Source organism: Geospiza fortis, unplaced genomic scaffold (genome assembly GCF_000277835.1).
Source record: "Geospiza fortis unplaced genomic scaffold, GeoFor_1.0 scaffold192, whole genome shotgun sequence".
In the NCBI taxonomy this organism is placed as follows: domain Eukaryota; kingdom Metazoa; phylum Chordata; class Aves; order Passeriformes; family Thraupidae; genus Geospiza; species Geospiza fortis.
Window position 1 is genome coordinate 1,454,074 of NW_005054315.1, and position 25,127 is coordinate 1,479,200.

At 36.3% G+C, this 25,127-nt stretch overlaps 1 protein-coding gene across 2 annotated transcripts in view; it reads left to right on the forward strand.

Annotated features, from left to right (window-relative positions):
• MYO16 (myosin XVI) overlaps positions 1-25,127 on the forward strand; it is a 326,118-nt gene that overhangs the window by 211,038 nt on the left and 89,953 nt on the right. For both annotated transcript variants that reach the window (XM_031056227.1, XM_005419960.2), the window contains exons 21-23: positions 8,085-8,157; positions 17,520-17,672; positions 18,241-18,441. In XM_031056227.1, the coding sequence (XP_030912087.1) occupies positions 8,085-8,157; positions 17,520-17,672; positions 18,241-18,441 (427 nt within the window). The remainder of the gene's footprint in view (positions 1-8,084; positions 8,158-17,519; positions 17,673-18,240; positions 18,442-25,127) is intronic.

The following is a 25,127-nucleotide window of genomic DNA, read 5'->3' on the forward strand; positions in this document are numbered from 1 at the left end:
CTGCTGAAGGCAAACAGAAGTAACGTAGAATGATTTTTCTTGTCTGTTTGTGACGCTAAGCTAGGGCAATTTTCCAGTCCATGGCCTAATTTGACATACTCTATATAATAAGAAAGGGCAGTAACATGAGGCCACAATTCTTCCTCATTCATTCCTGGGATTTATGGAACAGAGGCTTAGCTCAGTGCATGTCTGTGGCAGACAACAATCCAGCTCAGGCATTTCTAATTACAGTGAGCTTTTTTGTAGTGATTGTTGAGAAAGAAATTTAGAATTGATATATTAAAAATATTAAAATTATTTTAAATAATTTTTCAGTGTGTAATTTTACAATTTGATATTTTACATTCTTTCAGAATAGGGTGTTGCGTACTTCTGCTGTTAATATAAACCTATATTTTTAGATATCATAGGTTCTTCAAATAATGAAAGTCAAAATTGTTTGTATATTGTCTACCTTGTAGTCTCCTTTTAGTGCAATCCCTAGGTAGAAGAGGTGACCTCTACCTTGTGAAAATATTTCTCAGTGAAACTATTGCTACCTATGAGGTAACTTGAAGACTATGTGAGGTTGTAAGTCCAGCTAAAACAGAACAGCTGTTTGATGTATCAAAAATGAGGAATTTGCAAAGGTCTCCTCTGGCCACATATTATACCTATGCTTGATAAGGGACAGTTGTTCCTTTAGGCTGCTTATAGAAAGCTAACCAGCTCAGGATTAATTTGTAGTACTGACAAGATATGCTAAGGTTTATCAGGCCAAAAACAGCTTCCTTCCCTTTCCAAACTTGAAGCTAAGTAGCTTATTTTAAGTGGAAATAAGGTTGACCATCCTTCACCGCTGATATTTCAACCTCAGTTGAAGTAGCCCACATGCACTGTTTTTTCTTTTTTTTTTTTTTTAAAGTCCAGCCTAATCATACTGTTTAAACAGGCGGAGTAAATCAAGGCATAGAATAGTTCTAGATGCAAGCTGGATTACTGCAATGAATTTGTGATTAGCGAATCAGATTTACTTCAAATACATCTAAGCAGCTATCAGCAGCATTATATCTCCAGTCTGGTGCAGTTTTAATAAACCTCTGCTGAAAGATCCACCAAAAACATTTACTTACGTGACTACATAAGTCTGATACATTCCAGGCCACACTTTATTCCTCAGTTGGAAACTGACAAAGTTACTACTTATCAGATGGGATGAAGCCTTCATCAGAAACCTGGAATAAGGTTTCTAACTCAGTTCTCCTGTTCTGTTGTGAGGCAGCTTAGCTGTACTTCCAACACACCAGTGAGAATTCATGAAGCAATAAAATTAGATTTCTTGGCTTAGGAACTCTAAAAGAAGTATTTTTATTGACATTTTTGAGGAAGCTGGTTATCCATGTTTAACTTTTATGGTTGAAATACTTGATTTTGGTCTTTAATATTGATTTATATTTACTAAGAAAAAGCTTGTTACAGGTTTTAGGCAAAATAAAAGAAATTATTATCATTAGATGTAAGCAAAGGGGAGATGATTCTGTGAAAAACTTCAAAGACCAAGCTCTAAAGGTATGAAGTACAGAAAATAAAAACTGTTGCCAGAATCTAGCAAATTAATTGCTTTGATATACTATTCAATAGGTATAAAACAAGAATTTTAATGTTAGTGTTAAGTAAGATAGTGGACCTTTAGAAATGTTGTTCTCTTCCATAAAAACTTATAATTTTGTCGAGTTTTAACTAAATTATAATCCTACATGCTAGTTTAGACTCGTTGCAAGATCTGAAATTTGTTTACTTTATTCATTCTGATAATACTTTTTAAAAATCTATTGTGGAGAAATTATTTTGCCATAATTGGCCCCTAGAGTGGGATTAGAAGAAAGCTAATAACATTTCTCACGGGTGCTTATAATTATTTTTTAATTATTGATATTTATCTTCACTCATCTATATAATGATTTCCCATTCTACTGATGTTATTATTATCAAGATAGTCTCGGTGAATTTCTTCCTAAGACTCCTAACTCTTCAAAGTTTACTCAGATAACTATGCTGATTTTCAGTTTTGTAGATTCATGGTTGCCTTAATGTGGCGTTTCAATGTAATCGATTGCATGTTGGCAAAGTTGGATCTGGTGATCCAAATGAGTAATGAAATTATTTAAGGTAATGTTTTAACAATTCCTGACTCATTCTCTAAGAGGGCTTTTTCTTTATGGAGACTTTAGAATGTCTGGGAATTCTTGTGAAATACTGTTTTTCAGTTCTCATGGAAAACAAGCTAATTAGGAATATATCCCTGAGAAAATCTTGATACTGTGTTCCTTGCCTGCTAGTAAGTTTAAGGCATGTTTTTTTATCAGCTAGTTAGAAAAGATTTTCTCTATTTGTAGATAAACCTGATAAAAAGCTGATAAATATTTTGTAGATAAAGTCTGGCTGAACAGCAGGTCCCAGAGGGCCTGGGTCTAGCTGGAGACCTCTCACTTGCAGTCACCCTCAGGGTCCATTACTGGGCCCAGTATTGTTTACCTTATTCATACCTGACCTGGATAATGGGATAGATGTCTCCTCAGCAGGTTCACTGAGGGCACAAAGCTGGGAGGAATGGCCAATACCCCGGAGTGCTGTGCAGCCCTTCAGAAGGACCTCAGGAGGCTGCAGAGATGGGCAGGGAAGAACTGTGTGAAATTTCAGCAAAGGCAGGGTCCTGCATCTGGGGAAGAACAACCCTCTGTACCAGTACAGGGTGGGGGCTGACCTGCTGGAAAGGAGCTCTGTGGAGCAGGACCTGGATGTCCTGGTGGACAGCCATCTGTCCATGAGCCAGCAGCATCCTTGTGGCCAGGTGGGCTGATGGTGTCCTGGGGTGCATCAGGAGGAACATTGCCAGCAGGTCAAGGGAGGTGATTCTGCCCCTCTGCTCAGCCCAGGAGTGCTGTGCCCAGCTCTGGGTTCCTCAGGAGAAGAGAGACATGGAGCTCCTTAAACAAGTTCAATGGAAGGCTACAGAGATGATTCAGAGACTGGAACAGCTCTCTTATGAGGAAAAGCTGAGAGAGTTGGGCCTGTTTAGTCTTGGGAAGAGACAACTGAGAGGGGAACCTCATCTTAGTCTATAAAATCTAAAGGGAGTGTGGCAAGAGGCTGAAGCCAGGCTCTGCTCAGCATTGCAAGAGGCAATGGGCAGAACTGAACCTAATGCACAGGAAGTTCCACCTGAACATTGGGAACAACTTTTTTATTGTGTGGGTGACCATGCACTGCAACAGGCTGCCCAGAGAGGCTGTGGAATCTCCTTCACTGGAGATAATCAGGAGCCATCTGAATGCAGTTCTGTGCCATGTGCTCTGGATGACCCTGCTTGAGCAGGAAGGTTGGACCAGATGACCAGTGACTGTGGTCACTTTCAACCTGACCTATTCTGAGATTCTTATGTGGCAGCATTACAGACAAACAAAGAAAGCTGGCATTGGGTCATGCTTTCTGTCTGTACCACCAGGTCAGGCATAGATTTCTATTTTACACAGAGCATACAGATTATTTCTAAAGACGTAATTTCTGGAAGCTTTTATATTCTGACTGTATACTCATATCCATCAAAATTCAAGTAGTGCCAAAGAGTAGCAGTAGGAACACTTATTTGGGCAAAGGAAGGACCTCAGATGTCTCATTTACAAAATTCTTAATATATTATTTGATTTATAGAACATGATACTCAGGAATAGAAATCTTCCTAACTTCAGAAAAAACCCCAGAAAATAAACCCTAAAACATTTATTTATCTATTACTGAACTCAGTAGAAGGGTGCTGGGAGTGCAGGAAGGAGGGAAAGGAACTTCCTGTTCAGAACCTGAACCCACAGCATAATGAGAATTGTTTCTATATCTGGAGGTAGAGAAGTCTTTAAAACAAACTACAAAACATCTAATATAATTTGGTGCATAATATAATAATTTGAAATCTGCTTAGTGCTGGATAATTTCCAGTGTTTCATTTAACTAGATAATGCCATTTTTTAAAGCACAGAACAAATTTCACTTGAAAGAGCTGAGGAAGAGTATGTGGTACTAATGAAAGAGCTATAGATCTTGAGTCCACTGGCAAATATACTTCTTCTTTCCTGCCATAACTGTCAAGCCACTCAAAAAAATGTCTGTCAGATATGGAGCCAGTGTTTCCTTCTGTTGTGTCCAGCCATCTTCTCTATATGCACCACTCACACCTGGGTAAGTTAATAGTAAAATAAAAATTACAATTGTTGAGCAAGATATCTGAGAGACATGGCAATGACACCAAATCCAGCAAAAATTTCAGACTATTGAAAAATCTCCCTCAAACATTTCAGAAACTAATTTTGTTTGATAATTGTTTGAGATGAAGAACAACATATCCAACTGGAAGTATTCAGCCTGTTCCCTTCAAGAACTGTGTTTGTGACAACAGGTATAATCTGTTCCCCTGTGAAAACTGAGGGCTTTTTAATTAGGATTCTGAAGGACCTCATTTGAAGGCTAGGCTATAAACTTCCTCTAATCAGAGAAATATTTCCTCATTAATCAGTATCACTTCCAGTATATCCAGATCAGATGTAAGCCTTCCTCATTACTGGCAGCAGTTGGAGGAAGAGCAAGAGCTGTTGTATCTTGGGCAGATGAAAAGGTGCATTAGATCACCCTCCCCCAACAGATTCATCTCACTACTCTATGCTGGCAGATTGCAAAAGATAACAAAAGGAGTGGACCCTATGGATTTTGGAGCTAAGAACCATTTGCAATGAAATAAAAGTGAACAAATAACATTCTGTAGGTTTGTCTGAAGCACTGGGTACTGTAAAGGGAGTTTTGTTCACCTTGCCAGGAATGGCAAATGGTTTGAGAGCATCTCTTGATGAATGGCAAGATATCTGCCAAGGTGGTAGATTATCAGACAGGATGTCTTCTGTATGTGTATTGTTTTTAGGAGTTGCCAGGAATTTTTATGTAGTTTCTTTATAATATAGTTGTTAAGTGTACAAGATTAAAAAGGTATTTCTTTTCCTATAAGGATATCTTTACAGAGATGTTCTGAGGAAAAAAGGCAAAGCTGGAGACATTGTAAAATACTGTGGGCTGAAATACTGTTTTGTGTATCAGAAAACCAAAATGACCTATAGTGAACATCCATGCTTTTTTAAAAGAATTTACACCTGTATGCTGACAAAAGAGATAAAAAAGTTCTTCAACCATCAGCAAATTCTTTTTTTCTACTTTATATTCTGGGAGATATTTTCAAACTTGAAATCAAAGTCTCAGGCCTCATTAAAACCACAGTTCTTTTAGTTATACATAATAATATTAAATATCTGAAATACACTGAAGAAATATGTCAGTGATGATAAGTAACCATAAAATAAGAAAATAAGAAAATCTTTCAGAACAAAAAGTGCCCTTTTCTAATATTTGTTCTCTTAGACCCTGGTGACATGTCCTTTCATTTGTTAACATGCAATCATTCATGCTTTCTTTTGCCTTGGGAATCTCTGCTATGATTATTTAAGGAAAGTAATTTTGCTGGAATTAATATGATTGACAGCTAGCCAGTAGAAAGATATATGGACCCTCCTTCTGGCAAGAAAAGTGATGTGAAAAAGAGGAAGACAAGAAGAAAGATTAAAAGAACAAAGTAATTTGCAACCACATATAAAGCAATGCTTTTAATTTGGATGTTGTATTGTCAGTTGTTATTTAGTTTTCAAAATCTGAGCAATAATTTAATACAGAAAATACTATCATGGTTGAAGAGATTTTGCACATAAAAAGCATATTGTAATAGTAAAATGTCACTGTTGTAGAGGATACAGAGCCTAGTGCTGTTATACTTACCCCGTAGGCAAGATATTAATTATGTAAAACCTCCAGCTCTTTTAATGTGGTTTGTGCATCTCCTAATAATACAAGACCAAAATTATCAAGAGGAGTTCATAAAAACACTGATACTACACGTTTTTCTGTCAACAAATGCGTCTCCAGTATATTTGCAAGCCAGTATATTTGTCACAAATATCAGAGTTTTGATAAGGAATGCACTAAGGCTTTTACCCAGAGTTTTGGAAGCTCAGATTAGGTTCCCATTTTGCCTGACTTTTAATAATTCATTAAGTCAGTTTGTATTGGTCTTTTCCTAATGCAAATGTTTATATATTCCTTGAGGGAAAGTAAGAGAGACTAATTTGACAAAATAACTCTCACAGACTCAAAAGGGATGTAAACAATCCAGTCTCAAATTATTAATTAATTCAGTCAGAGAAGTGATAAGCTGTTTTGTCTGTATTAAGTAGTTCTCAAAATTGTGAAATATAATGCAATACTTCAGCTGTTGTACAATGCTACACGGCAGTTCGTGGGGTTTGCCTTCCTACAAGGAAGGCTACATACAAATGGGAAAAAAAAGAAAATAAAAAATGAGAGTGAAAACCCATAGAGTATTCCAAAATTTCAAGCTTCTCTTTTTTCCCCAAAACAAATTTAAATAACATAAAAATTCTGGATTTTCAATATTCATTCTTTGAAGTAGTTTGTTTTTAAAAAATTAATTTTCCTTTCTATAAATGGACAGATTTTGTTGAAAACTTGTTCTGATAAGGAATGTACACCCCCCATCTCTAAACAGGAGCAGTTGTGAATGAGGCTTACATTTTAAAACCCAATTTAAATTGCATTCATTGCTAGAGATGGATGTGGTGATACAGCTTTATGCTTTTTCTTGTAGAAATTCCCTTGGAGGCTAATCAACCTCCCGATAACCTCCCCTGCCCAACAAAGCTGTTCTGGACTAGATTTATTATGTAACAATCCATGTCTGACATTTATGCACACAGCCAGTCCTGTGACAATCAGTAGTGCATTGAACTAGTGTGCTTTTGAAATGAAGACAAACTTCTTGGGCATGATTTCTGATAAAGGCTCTGCTTGCCCCTGAGGATTGTTTTTCCCAGCTTGTTTTATATTAAGCATTTTTTTTCCCAATGATTTTACTTTGTTGGTTTGCTGTACAGGAATTTATTTTTGAGGGCTGGATCCTCATCTAAGGCATGGTAGGGGGTTATGATGACTGCAATGGAAACATATTCATGTCCTTCAACAGTGGTTCACCTTTTTCTCCTTTACATCTGTAGTCTGATATGAACAGAGATTTAGACATAGAGGAAACTTGGAATATGGAGAAAAAAAATATGGAAGGATCTCAGAACAAGCAGTCTGCCATATTATTGTTGCAAAGTAGGCGACAGAATATCCCAAAATACTCAATTTGCTCACTGCAGTGAGTTTAGTTTCCCCTCCAGATCAGGCTTACAATGACTCAGTCCCAAGTACAGAATAGTAACACCTCTGTCCTTATCCCATTTCTTCTGTTCAAATCCTAGGTGACTACTCTACCCTGATCCTTCCACTCCTTCCACCTGGCCACAATAAAATCCCTTCCCTGAATGCATGCAGTGACACACAACAAATCAGATGCAACATCAGCAGCTACCGCTTTTTTATACAGAGAAGGAACATGTGCTTTCTTCAGGCCTGACCCCCGACCCCCGACTTTCTTTTCCCTGGGACTTGTAACCTCTTGGGCAGCCTGAGCCCAGAAATTCTACTTGATGATGACACAGGGAGGACTTGTGCCTAACAGGTTTCCCTTGAAGTACATTCTGGAGAAGCAATCCTGACTGCCAAAGAAATATAAACGGGAAAGGATAACTGAGTATAACCAGGCATTTTTGAAACTTCCCTGAAATGGTTGTCCTTGATGCCAGAAAATGGGTACCTGTATTCTTAGAAACTGGGTATTAGGAAGTTAAGATTTTTTCCTTCTCTTACAAATTTAGTTTTTAGCATAGCTGCTAAAGCAATCTTGAACCCTGCTTTTTTATTTCTGTTCAGTATAATAGGTTTTGAATAGAATTTTGATTCTATTCTGTACATGGTCTGCTTGTGTATTTCATCCATGTTTTTGAAATACAGACTGCTTTTGTCCTAGAACAGAAATACTTCTGTCAGAAACAAGAGATGCATTATTCACTTGCTTGAATTCTTATTATCTGTAATATCTTTTTTTTCCCCAGTGACCAGGTGTTTGAAATTGGAGTATTAGATATTTTTGGATTTGAAGAATTTCAAAAGAATACTTTTGAACAGGCAAGTGTGGATGCTTTGCTGAATTTAATGTACCTGTTGTTATTTCTCTAATTAACTAGTTTTGATCAGAATACAAATATACATGAAGGTGAAAATTTTCTCTTAAAATATTTTTTCCATTATACCTATATGTGTATGCATTATATCCTGGGTTTTGTACAGTTGTTGACAATTTTAATATAATACAGTAAATGTCTATTGTGATTTTGAAAAGGGGTAGTATTAGCTCTGAAAGACAACCTGAGGAAAATGGTGTTGTTTGTTTTCATTCTTGTGGTATTTATACTTCAACTAGATCAATGAGTAGAAGGACAATATACTGAATTGGAAGAAAGACCAAAAGGTCTTCGATGCTTTTGAGAAAAAATAAAATGAAAATGCTGCTTCATGCTAAGTGCCATTATTGGCAGATTCACCTCTGTGTGACTTCACAACATGTGACTTTTCAAAAAATTGAATTGCATCCATGGAAAAGAAATTGAAATTTATGTCGCTAAATGCTTTAAAATCTTTTTAAATATCAAATGTTCTTTAAGATGTTTGCCTAACTTCAACATTATTCAGTGAACACCAGAGCTCTTGGAAATAACGTATTTCAGAAAGGATTAGTCACTCTACACAACACACTCAAAGAGGTGTTTAAGTTGTTGTTCAGTTGTTCATTCATTCTGTGATGCAGAGGAAGAAAATCAAAGCATAGAACAAAAAATCAAAGCAGAGAAAAGAATTGAGAAGGCAGCAGCAGCAACAAAGGACTTGTTATTGTTTGAAATTGTGATTTGCCCCCTTGTCCCAGTCAGTCCATTCTTTTGTGGCTCAGCTTCCTCCTCGTGGTGAAATAGAAGTCATAGAGCCACATCAGTTCAGCTTGTATAACATGTTTACATTGCTACCCAATTCCCAAATGTTTGAAAGCACACAAAAGGTTTACCTGTACATCAAAGGAGCATGTAAGAAGGCAATAAAATAAATTCCAGTTTCCCTCTCACAAAATTCTTTTTGCTGTTACAGTTCTACCTTGCTTGAACTTTTGCTGGATAAGGACTCTTCTTGTGTACCAATATTCCTAGTCATTTACTCATTGTGAATGCCACCTTCAGGGGAAAATATAAAGTGAAAAATTAAAAAAAAATTAGCAGATTGAATATATGAAATAAAAAAAATCCATAAGCCTCCTGATTAATAAATATGATGTATTCTATGCAATTTGAATACTTCTCAAAAGAGAAGGGTTCATCTTGGGACTTATTGGATATTTTCCTTTGACCCTGTTCTGCATTGTTTTTTTGTCTCAAAATTCATAAAAGATTTGCAATTGACATCATGAAATACCATTAATTCAATTTTCTGGGGTAAGTAATTTTCTGCTTAATAACTGCAAAGGATACTTGAAGAGAAAATACAAGATCTAAGAAGAAATAGTAAAAAGAAATTAATTTTATTATTTCTGTGTGGCAAACATGATAATTTCAAAGTCATATTTGCATTTCTATTTTATTTTTTTTCTAAATAAATATATTTCAAGAGACACTTACTGTCCCTCCACCTATATTGAATTAATTTTGTTGAATAATGTGAATTAATAATCTGAGTCATCTCAGAATCTGTTTAACTGCATTCCTGAAAAGACAAAGCAGAAATCAGAGTTTTTTATATGAACTCTATAATGCAATTAACATATCTGATTCCGGAAGTGGTGGGTTCTAGTATCAGTGAAGAGAAGCAGTTTGTATCTCCATGTGGTACATACTAATCATGCAGACTTACCCCAAACAGCCTGAACTTCAACGCTGGAGCTCTCCAGCAATCTAGTCTAGTTCAGAGTTCTGCCTGGGCTTGTTAACCCCAACAATAACCAGTCTTGTTAGCCCAGATAGGGTCCTCATGCAGAACATTGCATCATGTCTGCAAACATGCCCAGTGTCAAGGCCTGTGATTGCAGAATGTTAGCACTAAATGTTACAACCAGACTGTAGCGGAGCCATAAAAATATTTTTAATCACATTTAGATTAGTATATTTGAAAATGTCATTAGAAAAGTAATTTTAGGGATTTTTTTTTCAAATTAGTGTATAATAGGGCATTCTTTCTGATATCTTTTTCCTTGTTTCTTGGAAAAAATTATGACTGTTTTCAATAAAAATTAAAACTTCCTGATTGCCCAAGACTGGGGACATTCAAAGTAGCCATGTGAATCTTTCTGGAGCTTTATATCAGGCTGGTAGATAGGCAGTTTAATATCATAATTAAGAGAGTAATAAGATAGTAAATCACATGCCAGTTTTGATAAACTGTGTTTGAAGATGGTTCAGGCAAACAGAGATGGATAAACTGGGTAGAATTACTTGTTTACTCCAGTCTATGTTTTGGAATGGCAAGGCATTAGAGTATTGAAATATCAAAGTCAAATGAAGAATTGGTCTAGGAACAACTCATGAGCAATGCAGAGGAAGACATCTGTCAAAGGACTAGAAAAGTAAGATGAATTATGCCTACACCAAGATCTAATAAATACTGCAGGCAAAAGGATGTGGCTGACAGCTTGTAGAGAGAAAACTTTTATAGGCCATTGTAAACAAGAAGACATTAGAAGTTAAAAAACATTATTAATTTTTTCCCTTTTCCTGGGTGAGTATTGGTAAGCATTTATTGTATAGAACATGTGTGATATGTTATAAGAGCAAAAATGGGACATGTAATTCTTAAATAAAAGTAAATAAGTGTGTGGAACAAGCAATAGTGAGGGGACTTTTGATTTTTGATATGAAATTTAAAAGCTGAAAGGCAGGGAACACTGCTTTCAGAAGGCACAATCTGAAGGAGTCATTGCTCAATAAAGACTGAAAGCTTCTGAATCACCAGGACTCAGTGAGTTACTGCTTTTACTGCTCATCAGCTGAGCTATGGTAAATGACTACAGTACACTTTTAGCTCACCCTAATAACAATTTACAATCACTTCCTAGCAGTGATCATTAGCTTGGGAACAGCATTTTCCTGGAGCAGCTGCATACCTGCTGTGCCAGAAGAGCTTTGTATACAACCATACAGGAACATGGTCAGAAGTGAGCACAATTTCTCTTTCCTATTCTGTAAAGAAATGGCCTTTGTTTTGTGGTCATTCCAGGAAATATGAGTTCTCTACCAAAAATACCAATGGTAGTTTCCAGTGTTAATTCAATGTTTTCTCAGGCTTCCTATTTGAGAGAAATTGTATTTGTTTCCAGTTTATTCCGCACCCCTTTAAAACTAGAAGATGTCTGCTTCTCTTCTAGTAGAATTTAAAACTAGGTGAGATCTTATTCATGGCTCCTTCACAGCAATAATCCAAATAGTACAGTTGAGGAAGGCTACAACCTTCATACTTGTGATAGTATATTTTTGACCACAAACTCAGAACCAATGAATATAAGAAGCAATAAGCAGGATTGATAGTGGCCTGTACTAATTTCCCCCAGCTGTATCTAAGAAAAATGTATTATAGAAGAAGAACCAGACAGTGGAGGAGAAAGAGTAGCTTTTCTTCCCCCTGCAGAAAGTCAGGAGCTGTAGATTCACCATAAGAACAATAATGCAATAAAGTTAAATGGACAGTGCTAGTAGTCTTTTCTGCCCAATAGAGAATTCAAATGAGAAGCTAAAGAAAGTATTTAGCTCTTGCTAAATTCTGTGTTTAGTTCTTGTATGGTATTTTACGTCTATAGGCCTCTCAAGTTTTGCAGTAGAAAGTACCTACGAATTATTCTTTTATAGGAAATAAAAGTGATTTATCTAAATTAGTGCTGCAGGTCAGTGCAACAGTCAAGTGTCTCTTGACTCCCATTCAGCTCCATACCTGTTAAAGTGCATGCACATTATCTGTGTGATGCAGTAGAGCCCTGGGAGAGGCACAGCTTCCATGGCACCTCTGTGCAGCACATCTTCTGCAACAGGAGCCAGCTGGCTCTGAGAGCAGAGAGCATTGCCTGCCCCAGTCACTATGGTGAAGCAGAAGAGGTCATAGAACCCAACCTGTTGGAATTTTCCCCTATATTTATTATAAGGTGTGGTAGATTTTAATTATTGTTATTTCTATGCTTAATTCTGCTGACACTACATTTTTGTCACATAACATTTCCTAGCCAGAACAACCATAACAGATTATTTTACATTAAATTGCATTGTCTCAGCCATTAGACTGTTTCTAGCTGTCTAAATGTAGGGTCATGATGTCTATTTTGAAGTGGATGGATATGAATACACAAAAGTTACACGATGTAACTTTTCAACAGTCATTGCTGCCTCAGTGATAGTAGATGGGAGGTCACACGCAGGTTTTTACATTTGGACAGTCAGAAAGAGCATTTAAAGATTTTGTTTTATCCAGAAGAAATCAACCTTCTTTGGTTTTGCCTGTGCAGAGCACAGATGGAGGTTTCTGTGTGCCTCTGTGGAATAGGCAGCTGCTGGTGCTCACTGAGCTCTATTACTGTGTAGGGATTTAATGCAGAACCTTCCATGCAGTTCCCAGTGCTGGAGTATTCCTTATTCCCTATAGCATGATGGAAAGTGCTTACTACATTAATTCAGTTTTTAGCAAGGAAACATGACGTGGTATTTTTAAGTCAGAGTTTTGCTGGCCTCCATACACAGGAAGGTTTTAACAACCTTGTTGTGGAGCAGTGAGGACCAGATGATCCTTGGCACCAGGGAGCCAGGCAAGAGGAGGAGCCAGAGGATGGCCATGCCCACCCTGCTGGGTGGCATCCCTGGAGCTTGGTGGACAGACGAGTGCCCATCAGCAGCCCTGACCTGGCAAGCAGCCAGGTGGGGCTGGGACCCTGTCACAGGCAGCTGGAGAAAGAGCTGGAAGCTGGCACTGCCGTGGCATCACCTGGGACCAGGCCCATCAGGAAGGAGTGGGCGGGGGCAGGAAAAGCTGAGAGGGCTGTAAAAGCCTATTCCTTCCCTCAGGGGCCTGGCAATCCTGTGTTTTACTTTCTTCCTCAGTCCAGCTCCTGAGAATCTTACACTCTTCATGGCCTATGTCAGGGTGTACTCCTCCCTCTTCCCTTTTAGACTCTTAGGTCTTCTTCTTCCCAGTGCACACATTTCTTTTGTTTATGCAGGGCATTATTGTCTGTCCAGTGTTATTTTTTTACAGTAGACATTTTGTAGCCAAAAATAAAATAATTTATCTCAAATTGAGATTCCCAACTCAATTCAGTTTGTGGTTGATTGGTGAAATACTGCACAACAACATTTGACTGACATACATACATACTTTTCCACGGTAGCACCCTTTTTTTTCCCCATAGTACCTCGTTCCTGGCCAGCATTACAAGTGAAAAAATAATTAGAACTGTTTCAGTTTCAGAACAATTCCAAACTCTTTCAGGGAAAGATTGTTGTTACCATGTTTTTTTGTTAGCTTGGTTGTTTAATACTTTCATATCTACGAAAAGTCAGTGAGGGAAAATTCCACTTTGTATTGCAATTGTCCCTTTTTTGAGGGATGTTTCAGACCCTCCTTTGTGGAAGACTTCTCAGCTACTTGTAGCAAAGTTTTAATATAGCACCAGGCTCTCTTTTACTTTATTTGAGGAAGACAAATCAGCTAATGGCAACTGATCCCGGAGATGACATGGAGTCCCAGTGAATTAAAGATCTTCTGACAGAGGTAGGACAATGTCTGAATTTGTGTTGGAGCTGCATGGAGAACAAGAAATCTGTGTTAGAAAGCAAAGGAAGAAATGTAACAGTTCTGGTTTTATCAATTCCTTAGAAATATTCTGATGGGTACTATACATACAGAAAAGGACATTGAAATGTTTCGGTAGTAGACACAAAGGGCAAGAGCATTCAAGATACTTCTGAAAAATAAGTGTCAAGCTTAGGTTTAAAAATATTTTCTGAGTCCAACCTCAGAAAAAAGATGATTCTATGTTTCATTATCTTAGAAACTATGTTTTTGAGAAACACTAGGGCAGTTCCTTGCAGGTGAAATTTGACATTGTAACTTCATCATCTCAACCCATAAATTAAGGCCTGATGGATGTGTTGAAATGACAGCTGTTAGCTTCACTCCATGCTCTGAATACATATTTCTTGGGAGAGTTAATCCTTCTACATGACCAAAGGATGTAAATGAGCTTTCCAAAGGGTCTTTGCATCCATCTTTCTTTCACTGATTGACAGTCACCAAGTTTCCACAAATTTCCTTCTTTGGTAATGCCTTTTTCAAATAAGCATAAGAGCTTGAAAATTGAATAAAGAGCAGGAAAATTTCATTAGTCATGGGTGCTTTTCTGTCTTCAGAGCACAGCACAATTTTGGTATTCTACCTAAATTTTAATTTGAAGGGCACTTAGTCTAATGTGATGAATACTTATTGCTTTTGCTAAATGCCACTGTATTATTTTCCAAAATCTAAAATTTGGGTAGTGCTGCAAGTTATGATTGTTTTTGTTTGGGTTTTTTAAATACTTGAAGAAGCATATTTTTTTCTTCTAATAATATTCTGAAAGGGCTTCTTAGAGAAGACAGACAAATATATGGTGTATTTGTTTTCACTGAGATGTGATAGTGAGTTAATGTAAAAAATATTGGTAGAAAGAGAATTACTTAGAAGACATAATGTGGAGTCCAAGAGATGCATATCAGGAACCGTTTAACAATGTTTAATGACAAAAAGTGCCATAGGTAATGTTGAGTAATGCTGCTAGTTAAAGCAAATACAGTTCTTAAAGTTCCCCAGATATTTATTTTAGGTAAAAATATATTTAAGTAGTTTGGGGTTTTTTTGTTGTTGTTTTTGGTTTTTGATTTTTGGGTTTTTTAAATACAGTTATATTTCAATCTAATTTACATGAGTACAGTTAAATACATGTTTAAGAAATGTGATTCTATGAACTTTTCAAATCTTTAGACAGAAAGTATATGATTGTTTTTTGTAATACTTAGAAGACTTGAAGCAAAAACATTTGGGTTTGCAAAGCTAGTTTAGTTCATATCCATCCCATTTCTGCATTTCAGCTGCTTTAACTATTACGTCAACCTGTGCCAAGCTTTTAATTTGAAACATTCCTTTCATTACCTCTTCCCAGCAGGTTGTATAAAACACTGAAATGGAGAAAGAACAGATCAGAATGCGTTGCTTTCCAGCAGCCCCTGGCTGTTCTCCTGGTTCTCGTTCTGCAGAGCTGTTCTCTCAGCCACTGCTCCAGAGAGCAGCTTTGGGTTTGCAGTGTGCACTTTGTACAAGTGCTTGAGCTGCTTTCTGCCCTGGTCTGCAGTACCTTAGTGCCATTGTGGCATGTCTGCCAGTCTGGGTCACAGTGTTGCTTATGTTGCTAAGCAGCACCCCAGTGTATGCCATAATACACTGGTTGGTACAATTTAAAAAATTGCTTTTTTCTTTACCATCTGTGTATGATTTAACAAAATAGTATTCCTTTTATTTTGCTACTTAAAACCACTGTTGTTTATCAGATCTTTGTTAGATGTGTCTAAGACAAATCTTTCCTTTGTCTCAAATTGTGTAGTTCAATAGTTTTGCTGCACAGTCAGGCTCTCAAATACTTTTTTTTTAAAAATGCATTTTAAGAGATTGGCTCATGATAAAAAATAAGCTTGACTTTATGGGAATTTTGACAGCTTTTCTTATTATAGAATACACCTTTGTAAAGTTGAATGACCTGGTTCTCTAAATAGGTCAGCTGCAAATAAAGATATATACAGCATGCATCATTTTAAGGCTTTATCGTATTCTGCAAAGTGTAAGCTTGTCTGCCTTATAAAATAATGTTAACAAGCTTCTGGAAAAATTTTGTAATAAGAATTCCAGAAGTGATCAGTAAAGCACAGTTTGCGTGCCACAGAGTTAAAAAAGCTGTCTTTTCCATAAAATAAGTAGATACTGGAAGTCAGTTGTGTACTTCTATTGTTAAGAAGATAACAATCTGAATGTTTATAATCCCACTTTAAAGAAATCTTGCTTTTATTCGAGGCTATCTTTTGTCTGCACTGTCGTCATGCATTAGTAAAAACAGTTAATAGACATTTGGTTGTAAAATGTGCTTTGTCTCATTTCTTCTTGTTATTTTTCACGCTAGTCCACTTTATTGTAGAGCAAGTACAAGGTGGCTATGCTAACAGGAGGTGTTAATGGAAAATTCAGGCAACTCTTACACATTACTTGGGTTCTCTTCCCTCATCTGGATGTTAAGCCATGTAATTTTAGGATTGATCTAAATATTTCATACCTTTTAATATGACTTGCTGGTAGAATTGCTTTACACACTTTATTCATGGAAGATATAGTTTATGGCTGGCCAACACAAATATGTGAATAGTTTAGACTGAAAAGAAAATGCATGCAGGCATTCCTTGTATCATTCTTCGTATGAAGTGTTCTTACACCCTTTTAGGAGTTTCTGTTTTCTTAATTTCTTAGTCATAGTTGATGTAGCATTGGAGGAGGTTTTAAAATTGTCAACTAAAATTTCCACTTTAATGTCAAAAAATCCGTTTAAACATTTATTCCACAAGGTTATTAAATGCTTACCTATTTTAGCAGGTGGGCTTTGAATAAAATACAAAAGCATACAAATAAGCTGGTACAATTCCCATCTGTTTTTAACGGAAAATCATATCTCTGTGAATCTGTTTAGTTTTGTATCCTATAAAGCAATCAAAGAAAATATCTTAGAAGTGTCTACTCTATTTTTCTCCCCAAATATTGAACTTTTCTATGGAACACCATTTTCTCCCCAACTTTCTTTTAGAATATGTATAAAATGGAGAGCAGCATCTAACAAAATGTCCCTGGGTGTTTTAAACGTTTTGGTAAAACACAATGAGCTCTTCAAAGACTTCAGACTTCAGTGACATTGTATGTGGAAACAGAGTTCTGTTTTTGTTAGCACTGAAATAACTACAGACTCAGGATCTTAAACAAATATGTAGGGTTTTTTTGTTTGGGTTTTTTTTTTTTTTTCTAAAAGCACAGTTTATTTGCATAACCTTCCTGAATATAAAATGCAGAAGAATATTAAATATACCAATTAATATATAGAGTTATCCTTCTTCATTCAATTGAAGTAGTGTAAATTTACACTGTATTTGATAATGCTTATATTTGATAACTCTTATATGGAATTCACAATGAACTGTGCAGGCAGAAAATTGTGTATTCCCAATTTAACAATAATGGTTGTTAAAATCTAAATTTCCCTAGGGTCTTCCTAAATTTGTGGTCTACCAAGAGACACCATATTGTGGATTGGCATTTCTTTAAATTCAATATCAGAGATGCAGTAAAACCTACATCGATGAATTATCCAGTAAACATCCAATATTAATTTTTTCTTCATTTTACAATAGCTGTGTGTCAACATGACCAATGAGAAGATACACCAGTACATCAATGAAGTGCTTTTCCTACAAGAGCAAGCAGAATGTGTACAAGAGGGAGTTGCCATGGAAACAATGTATTCTCCTGGTAACCATACCGCAGTCTTGGATTTTTTCTTTCAGGTAGTTTCCAGATCCATTTTACACCATGTATATTTATACATTCTGTGCATGTTAGGCTAATACAAACTTTTGCTTGCATTTTCCAATTTGTCGCAAGGTTGTGGGTCAAAGAGGCCACAGCTCAGTGGCTCACAGAGCTCACTAAGAGAGCAGGGCTGAGGAGGATGCAGCATCCTCTCCCTGCCTGTACCGATTCCCGTGCAGCCTCTGTGAGTCAAGGCACGGGGGCTGTGCTGCCCTAGGGCTGACGAGGTTCTGTCTGGAGCCTGGCAGCTCCTTTAGTGCCTGAAGCTACTTTCTGGACAACTGCTAAGAAGCAAGTAACACAGTTTCTAACAGATCATCAATAGTGACCATTTTTGGCAATAGAAATACTGTTCCCTACGTTTCTTATAGAAGGACCAGCCATGAACACTTACCAAAGTATTTTAATATTTTTCTATTTTTCCTGTTTTTTGAGGTCATATATGTGTCTGTTTATTAAGTTACAAGCTTTGTTACTCTACAAGGAACAACTGAAATTCTATTTCTCCTGTATAAAATGAGAAAAATCTATTTTTCATTTCAGAAACCATCAGGCTTTTTGTCAATGTTGGATGAAGAAAGCCAATCTATTTGGTCAGTGGAACAGAGTCTTTCTAAACGCATTCAGTCTTACCTGGATACATCAGATACAAATACAGTCTATTCCTCCACAAAAGATGGAAATGGTAACCTTGCCCCAAAGGATCTGGGCTCTACCTTCACTGTTATGCACTATGCTGGGAGGGTAAGTTGTTTGAATATCCTTTACATGCAGTTAATGAAAAAAGTTAACAAAACAAAATCTTACATGGCTTCTCCAGCTCCTGGCTATAAATAGGCTTTCACTGCCAAGTGCTAAATTTTCAGAGGACAGCTTAGAATTTCAATGCCATATCTAGTATATAAGATGTGTAGCTTACATCACAACATGCAGGATATGGGCTACCTAGTTCTGGCTCCTAAATTTTGTCTTCCTTGTAAGCATTTAATGTAGAAGGAGGTGATTCAGGTCCCTCAGCACAGATGTTTAATACTATTCTAACTGGCTCCACTTTGCATACAGATGTGGTTCCAGAACAGTACAGGTTCCTTGTAGCTGCTCTTCTGTATATCTAGATACCTGGGTTACTAGCATGAATCTGGTAAAAAAATCAAAAACAAACCCCCCCACTTTTTCTGTTAGTAGTTATAATATTTTTTTTTCCTACAAAAATCCCCAGAACACGCTAAATGTCTTTCAGCATGACTGTAAAATTAAATTATTATTTTTTTATTCCCTTGCCTGTAGTGTCCACAGGAACAGTGTAATCAGTTCTTTTAGACTTCTTACCCTTTCCTTTCCAATACTTCATTTTCATATTGTCCCCACAATCACATGCAACTCAAAGCAAGCAAGTTAGATATGTGTTTAAAGGGATAGTTTTTTGGTGTGGTTTTTTGGTGTGTTTTTTGGGGTTTTTTTTTGTTTTTTGTTTTTTTTTAAATAATCGAGCTAATATATGAATAGGGACAGATCTATTTTGTGGCTCCTCATTTGGAAATAAAGCTGATGGAAGTCTGGAGTTGTGTTTTGACACAAGTAAATTTGTTCCTGCCCAATGATAGAAGTGTGGTCATTATGGAAAGGACTATTTGAGTACTGCTTAATTTCCTAACCCAAATACTCTGAATAATTCCCTGTAGGTTCTTCTTTCATCACAAAGCCTTCTACTTAGAATCAAATTATTTGCCAAAGTTTAGTGGTTTAATACCTCCACTACTGGGACTTGTCAGTAGGAATGTGGGCACACAGTGATCAGATAACAGTACAACCAAGATTTTGTGAAACTTACTAGGATTTTGAGTGAGGGAATAAAGGATTGACCATGAACTTCAGATGTCTACTTTAATTTATAAACTTTTTTATACTTTTTACACAAGTATTTTTTGATGCCGTTGTGCTTATACAATTTTATCATAAGAGCTCAAAAAGGTTCCACACCCCAAAACTTGGCAGCACCGGCAAGGCATCTATATTAAAATCACAACCAGAATAATAAGCAAATTTCTTCAAAATGGAAGAAATTTTTGTCTTATTCTCTGAAGAAGCAATCAGAAGATTTGTAAAGACCAGGATTTCAGGTTCTGAAAGTTAAACTGTGAGGGGTAAAGAGGACACTTTTCATTAACATGTGTTTTAGTCTTGCACGGTTGTTTAGATATTTTGTTTTATAACATAGACACTTGGTTTGACCTTTTCCTAATAATAGTAATGACATTTAATCTAAAAGCAAGAACAAATAGACAGCTCTCGAAGAAATGTAAATCCACACATTCTTTCAAAGTCAGTGGAGATCCTCTGATTTACATTGGCTAAGGAACTATTACAGTCAGGTTGTTCCTTGCATCCTTACAACACTAAAATGCTTAGCCCTGCCAAAACAGAAAAGTTCTCTTGCAACTGCTTAACTCTGCTTGCTTTAATAGTAATGGAGCTAAATCCTTAAAGACACTTGCATTTCAGTATCTTGTGGGACTGTTATCATACACTGAATTTGACAGTGTTTCATGATATGTATTTATATAAAACTTAGATGATAGTGTGACTGTACTAAATGACACAAATGGAGTTTATTCTGAGACTAGTATGTCTTCATATGTTGAGAACCTGAATATAAAAACTCAGATTTTAAAACTGCTGATGCTGTTCTTTAGATTGCACTATTACTACATTTAGTAGCTCTTTTTAGAGGTCATTGGTGATATATGCTTTATGAAAATTGTTAAAGGATAAGGCTTTTAAGTATATCAGGATTTATTGGCACTCAAAAATAAGAATTTCATATATTAAGTATCAATATAGTTTGGCAGGTTTTGAGACCCGTTTTTATAGTCTGATATCGATTAAATGGGTCTAACATAAGTGAAGTATAAAGCAATCTTACACTCGATTGTTGCCTTCAGAGATCTCCAGATTTAAACCAAGGGGCCTTAATTTTGTTCTCACCACAATTTTTCACTGATTTTTGCTCCTTTAACTTGGTAACGCTTCTCTGTATTTACATGAGTGTAACTGGAAATCAATCAGACACAGAGGATAGAGAAAGAATTACCAGTAAATTGTGACAGGTAATCAAACAGAAAAGTCTTCATTTCTAGCGTTAATCATTGATGCTCAGGTGATGTGTCCAGGCTGGCAGTTGAGGAGGAAGTCACACTGAATGCAGCAGGCTCTGTATGAAGGCACACATCCTGATTTCTCTAGGTAACAGTTGTAACTGCAATGTACTTCACAGCCAGTGTTAAAGAGCTACTCTGAGTCATTAAAAAAAAAAAAAAGAGCTAATATTCTGTGTTGGCCCTTGGTATGAACCACTTATGACCTTGTAATTTGGGCTTCTTTTCATCAGTAGTGTGTGGTTGTAGGTCAAAGTCCAGAATGAATTAGGTTCATTTCTTTACTCAGACACTTGCAGTAGCTATTTTTGCAAGTCAGAAGTGCAGTTAAACTGGAAAATGCAGTTATTAAAAATACATCCTCACTGAAAAGACCTACTTTTGTATATTTAACTGAGATTGACAGACAACGTTTTGTGAACAAAAGTGATACATCCAGCTTTATATACTGAGGTAACTACAGCTGATACAGATGTGTCCATACAGTTTTAAAGACTTCTCTAATATGTTCTTATTTGGTGAAATTTTGTGTCAGGATAAAGGTATAAAAACTATCTTTTCTTCCACTATCAAGTTTTTTAATTGAATGAATTTGTGTCATGAATTGGGAGGTATTGTGCATTCCCTTAAGTTTCATGCTCAGCAACTTTTCCTAAGACTAAATATGCCATATTGTTGATCCAAGCATAATGAGCCTTAAACTATCCCAGAAAAAGCCGTACTGAGAGAAAAAGAGCAGACAGAATGAGTCAGAAGTAACAGAAAGAAAGCACAATGTTGAATTGAGACAAAGAACACAGAGGAGGCTCAAAGTAACATGCAAGGGAGAAAAGAAATACAAATAATTTGGAATCCTTACTTAATTTTCTGTCTGAATCAATACTTCAAGGAAGTCTGCGTGTATGATACCATTCTGAGAAACCTTGGATTTTTTTTCTTATTTTCTTGTCTGTTTTGGAGGGAAGAAAGAGGAGCAATATGTACAAGTTAACTTCTGCACATGGAAGGAATCAGCACAGGGCTCAGATATTTTAGTGGAATCTGAGAATGAATATGGTTTTACACAAATGTGACAGAATGATCCAGTGGAAGAGAGAAAATGGATTTTGCCTCATTTCTTTTGAATTTTGCTATTATTCCTGAACAAGATTAAATCTCTCTTTTTCTGCATGGGCAATATGATATATTGCTTGTGAACACACGTGAACACATGCTTAGCAAAGGCCACTGTGAGCATCAGTACTTTATCATATCAAGTATTTTACTTTATCTCCTAGTTTTAATTTTACAGCTGAACAGAGTCCTACAATGCCTTGACACATTATAGTCTTTTCTAAGAGCTGTTTAATGTCTTGGTATCTGAGTGCTGTAAGACAAAAGCTTATCTGTTTTGTTCAGGCAGAAGGTAGAAGAGAATGATTTAAGGGTTTTATGACTAAAATAAAAATTAATTCTAGTGAAAGGCTTTATCTGGAGGTTGTTTAGCACATTTTTCTGAATACTGGCAGTCTGAATTCTTCCAGAAAATTTCTGCTCATCTAGGGCATTGCTTTGTTTCTGATGCCTGGTATGACTGTGGGTATCCTGAGATGGGGGAAGGGGCACACATGACACCTTGCAAGCTTGCCTTGAGGTAGCAAAGCATTTTATGAGTGCATCTGACCATCAACTGAAACTATCCTAGGAATCTCTAATACTGAATTTCTAGGATCATTTATTGATAACATTAATATTTACACTGTGGTCTCTCACTTAAGGAAGGGCTGCACATTAATTATATCTTTGAACTGTCAGGCATATCTGTAGCTGTGATTTTTGAAGAATAACATTTCCATCATTGAACTTTCTCAAGGACTCAAAGTTCTTTATTTTTTAAAATTTTGTGGAAGAATTTATATATCACTAAGTAAATCAGAAATATATTGTCTTAGCACAGTGCCAAGAGAAACAACTTTACCTAATAGTCGTATTTAAGATAACAGTATTTGCCTCATTATTCATGTGATCTGAATAATACATCATCATAATTTAATCTTTATGCTGTTTAAATTAAACTTGAATTTACAAATTAAATAAGCCCCTTGTCACTGTTTGCATTACCGCTGTTTTGACTTTTTGTACTGTAATAAACTGACCAGACCTAAAGATCAACTTCTTTGCTCTATAAACCAGTGCACGTAATGTTCCTTTAAGTGCAGATCAATGTCTTTCATTTCTCAGCTACCTGCATATCAAAAATACTTCTCAGCTGTCAGCTCACCTTCACCAAGGCAGTCTTCTCTCAAATGCCTTGTATATCCCAGGCAGACTCTGAAACTGAACCTCTAAATCAAAAGACAAAAGGAGGTGGATTAATCAATAAGGATGCTTTCATTTTCACTATTTTTTCTCCAGGCTGAATCCCCAGACACAACAATCAAATCAATCTAATTTAAACTGTACCAAGGAAAAAAAAGGCTACTTGACATAGATACTAGTTTTCACACAGGCAAGATAGTCTTGCTTTTTCTCCCTTTCTCTCTCTCTTGCTTTCTTTAAGTAGTCTTGATTTGGGATTTTCACTTTCTGGAGAAAATTATAAAATGCTTTCCCCCACATATCTATTTTGTTGCTAAATCATTCCTTCTTTCAAAATGCTATTCTATCCCAGTGTTAGAATAATACTTGCAGGCTATAAAATTATTTAACTCATTCATTGCTTAACAAGACTTGTTTTGAAAGGTTGATAAAGCCAGTGATGATTAAAAAATGGTACATGCAAGCATATCACTCACATTCAAGTACTGGCAGAAAATTAGCAACTACAAGTGTCTCCCTGTGCACCAAATTGTCCTTGGACATGTTCTCAAAAATTTCTCCTTTGCTACATGAACTAATTATTGTCTTATTACCTAAAACTTACGATACAGGCTAAACTGAATTTCTCAGCTACATTTTGCTATTAAAATAATAAAATTTTCATTTTTAACTGGGAATGCAGCCAAATTGTTCCTGATATTCCAGGTGGTGTTTTCCTAGCTTGTTTTAGGGTTCCTGCCAAATCTGCCATTAACCATGAGCTTTTTTGGCCTATCACAAGATATGAAAATTATTTAGGAAAAAAAAAGAGTAAGTTAAAGAATTGATGAAAGCTTTGTGTAAAGGGGGTCCTGTTTATAAAGTATATTGGGATATCCACTAAACTTGGAGAAAATCACTTAAGCAAGTCAGATGTTATGAGAGTGGATACTTTTGTTCAGAAGAAAATATACACAGTCTTCTGACTTTCTGGCATGAAGACAACTAATGAAGCAAAGAGGCAAGAATATGTGAAAAGATAAGAGGAATAGGCAGTTCCCAAAGTCAGCTCTGTGCATATCTGGTGAGTCTGTTTTCTGGGTGTTTTGGCTCTTGCTTGTATCTGGTAGTTCTTATAATATCAAAACTGGCTATGCTAACTTAAACAAGCAAAAAACAGGTTCAAAACAAGTAAACTTAGGGAGTTTTGGGTTTTTTTTTAACTTAGTAATTAGTGAAACTCCTGGACACAGAGTCTTATTAATGAGATCTGGAAACACAGATTTGAGGAGGAAATGCAAGTCAAGAGATGCCAAAGACAAAGGTGAGATACAGCCTGCAGGACAAGAGCTCCTTCATGGGCAGAGCCCTGAAAGCTGAGAAGGGAACTGGTGCTGGCAGAGTGGAAATACTCCTCAATAATTTTCCCATAATATTCAGGACTAGATGAATATTTGGCCATACCCATTATGGCTTATGTTAAGCTCTCTTTCTTTATGAACTTAAATTTAGAAGGAAAGCAAATCCAGCTCCATTTTGTTTTAATCTCTTATAATGAAATAAAACATAGTGTGGAACAGTATTTTTTTAAAATAAAAATACTTCAGCTATTCAGATACTATATAAAAGTCTTGTTTCCTTTGGCTAACACAGACATATAGGTTTGCACACTGTCTACCCTAAAAAGTCATCATATAAAGCAAGAGAAAGCAAGCTGTAATAAATAGAAGTGACAGTAAGTAGTATGTTTTGTAATACTGGACCCGTTATCTGAGTACACATTTCCTGTCAAAAGCATATAATATTTGCTTGCTTTTTGTCTCCCCAAAATAACTAGCCACTGTGCTTGAGTGCCAGCCAGTGCAAAGTTTGGGCCAGGTTTGTTTTACAAACACAATGGAAGGAAACTGAGGGAAATATATATGTTTTAGGTGGCATGTAGTTTGCCATCTCTGATGAGGGCAAGATTAAATCAACAAAATTGGCAGCTGGAAGAGG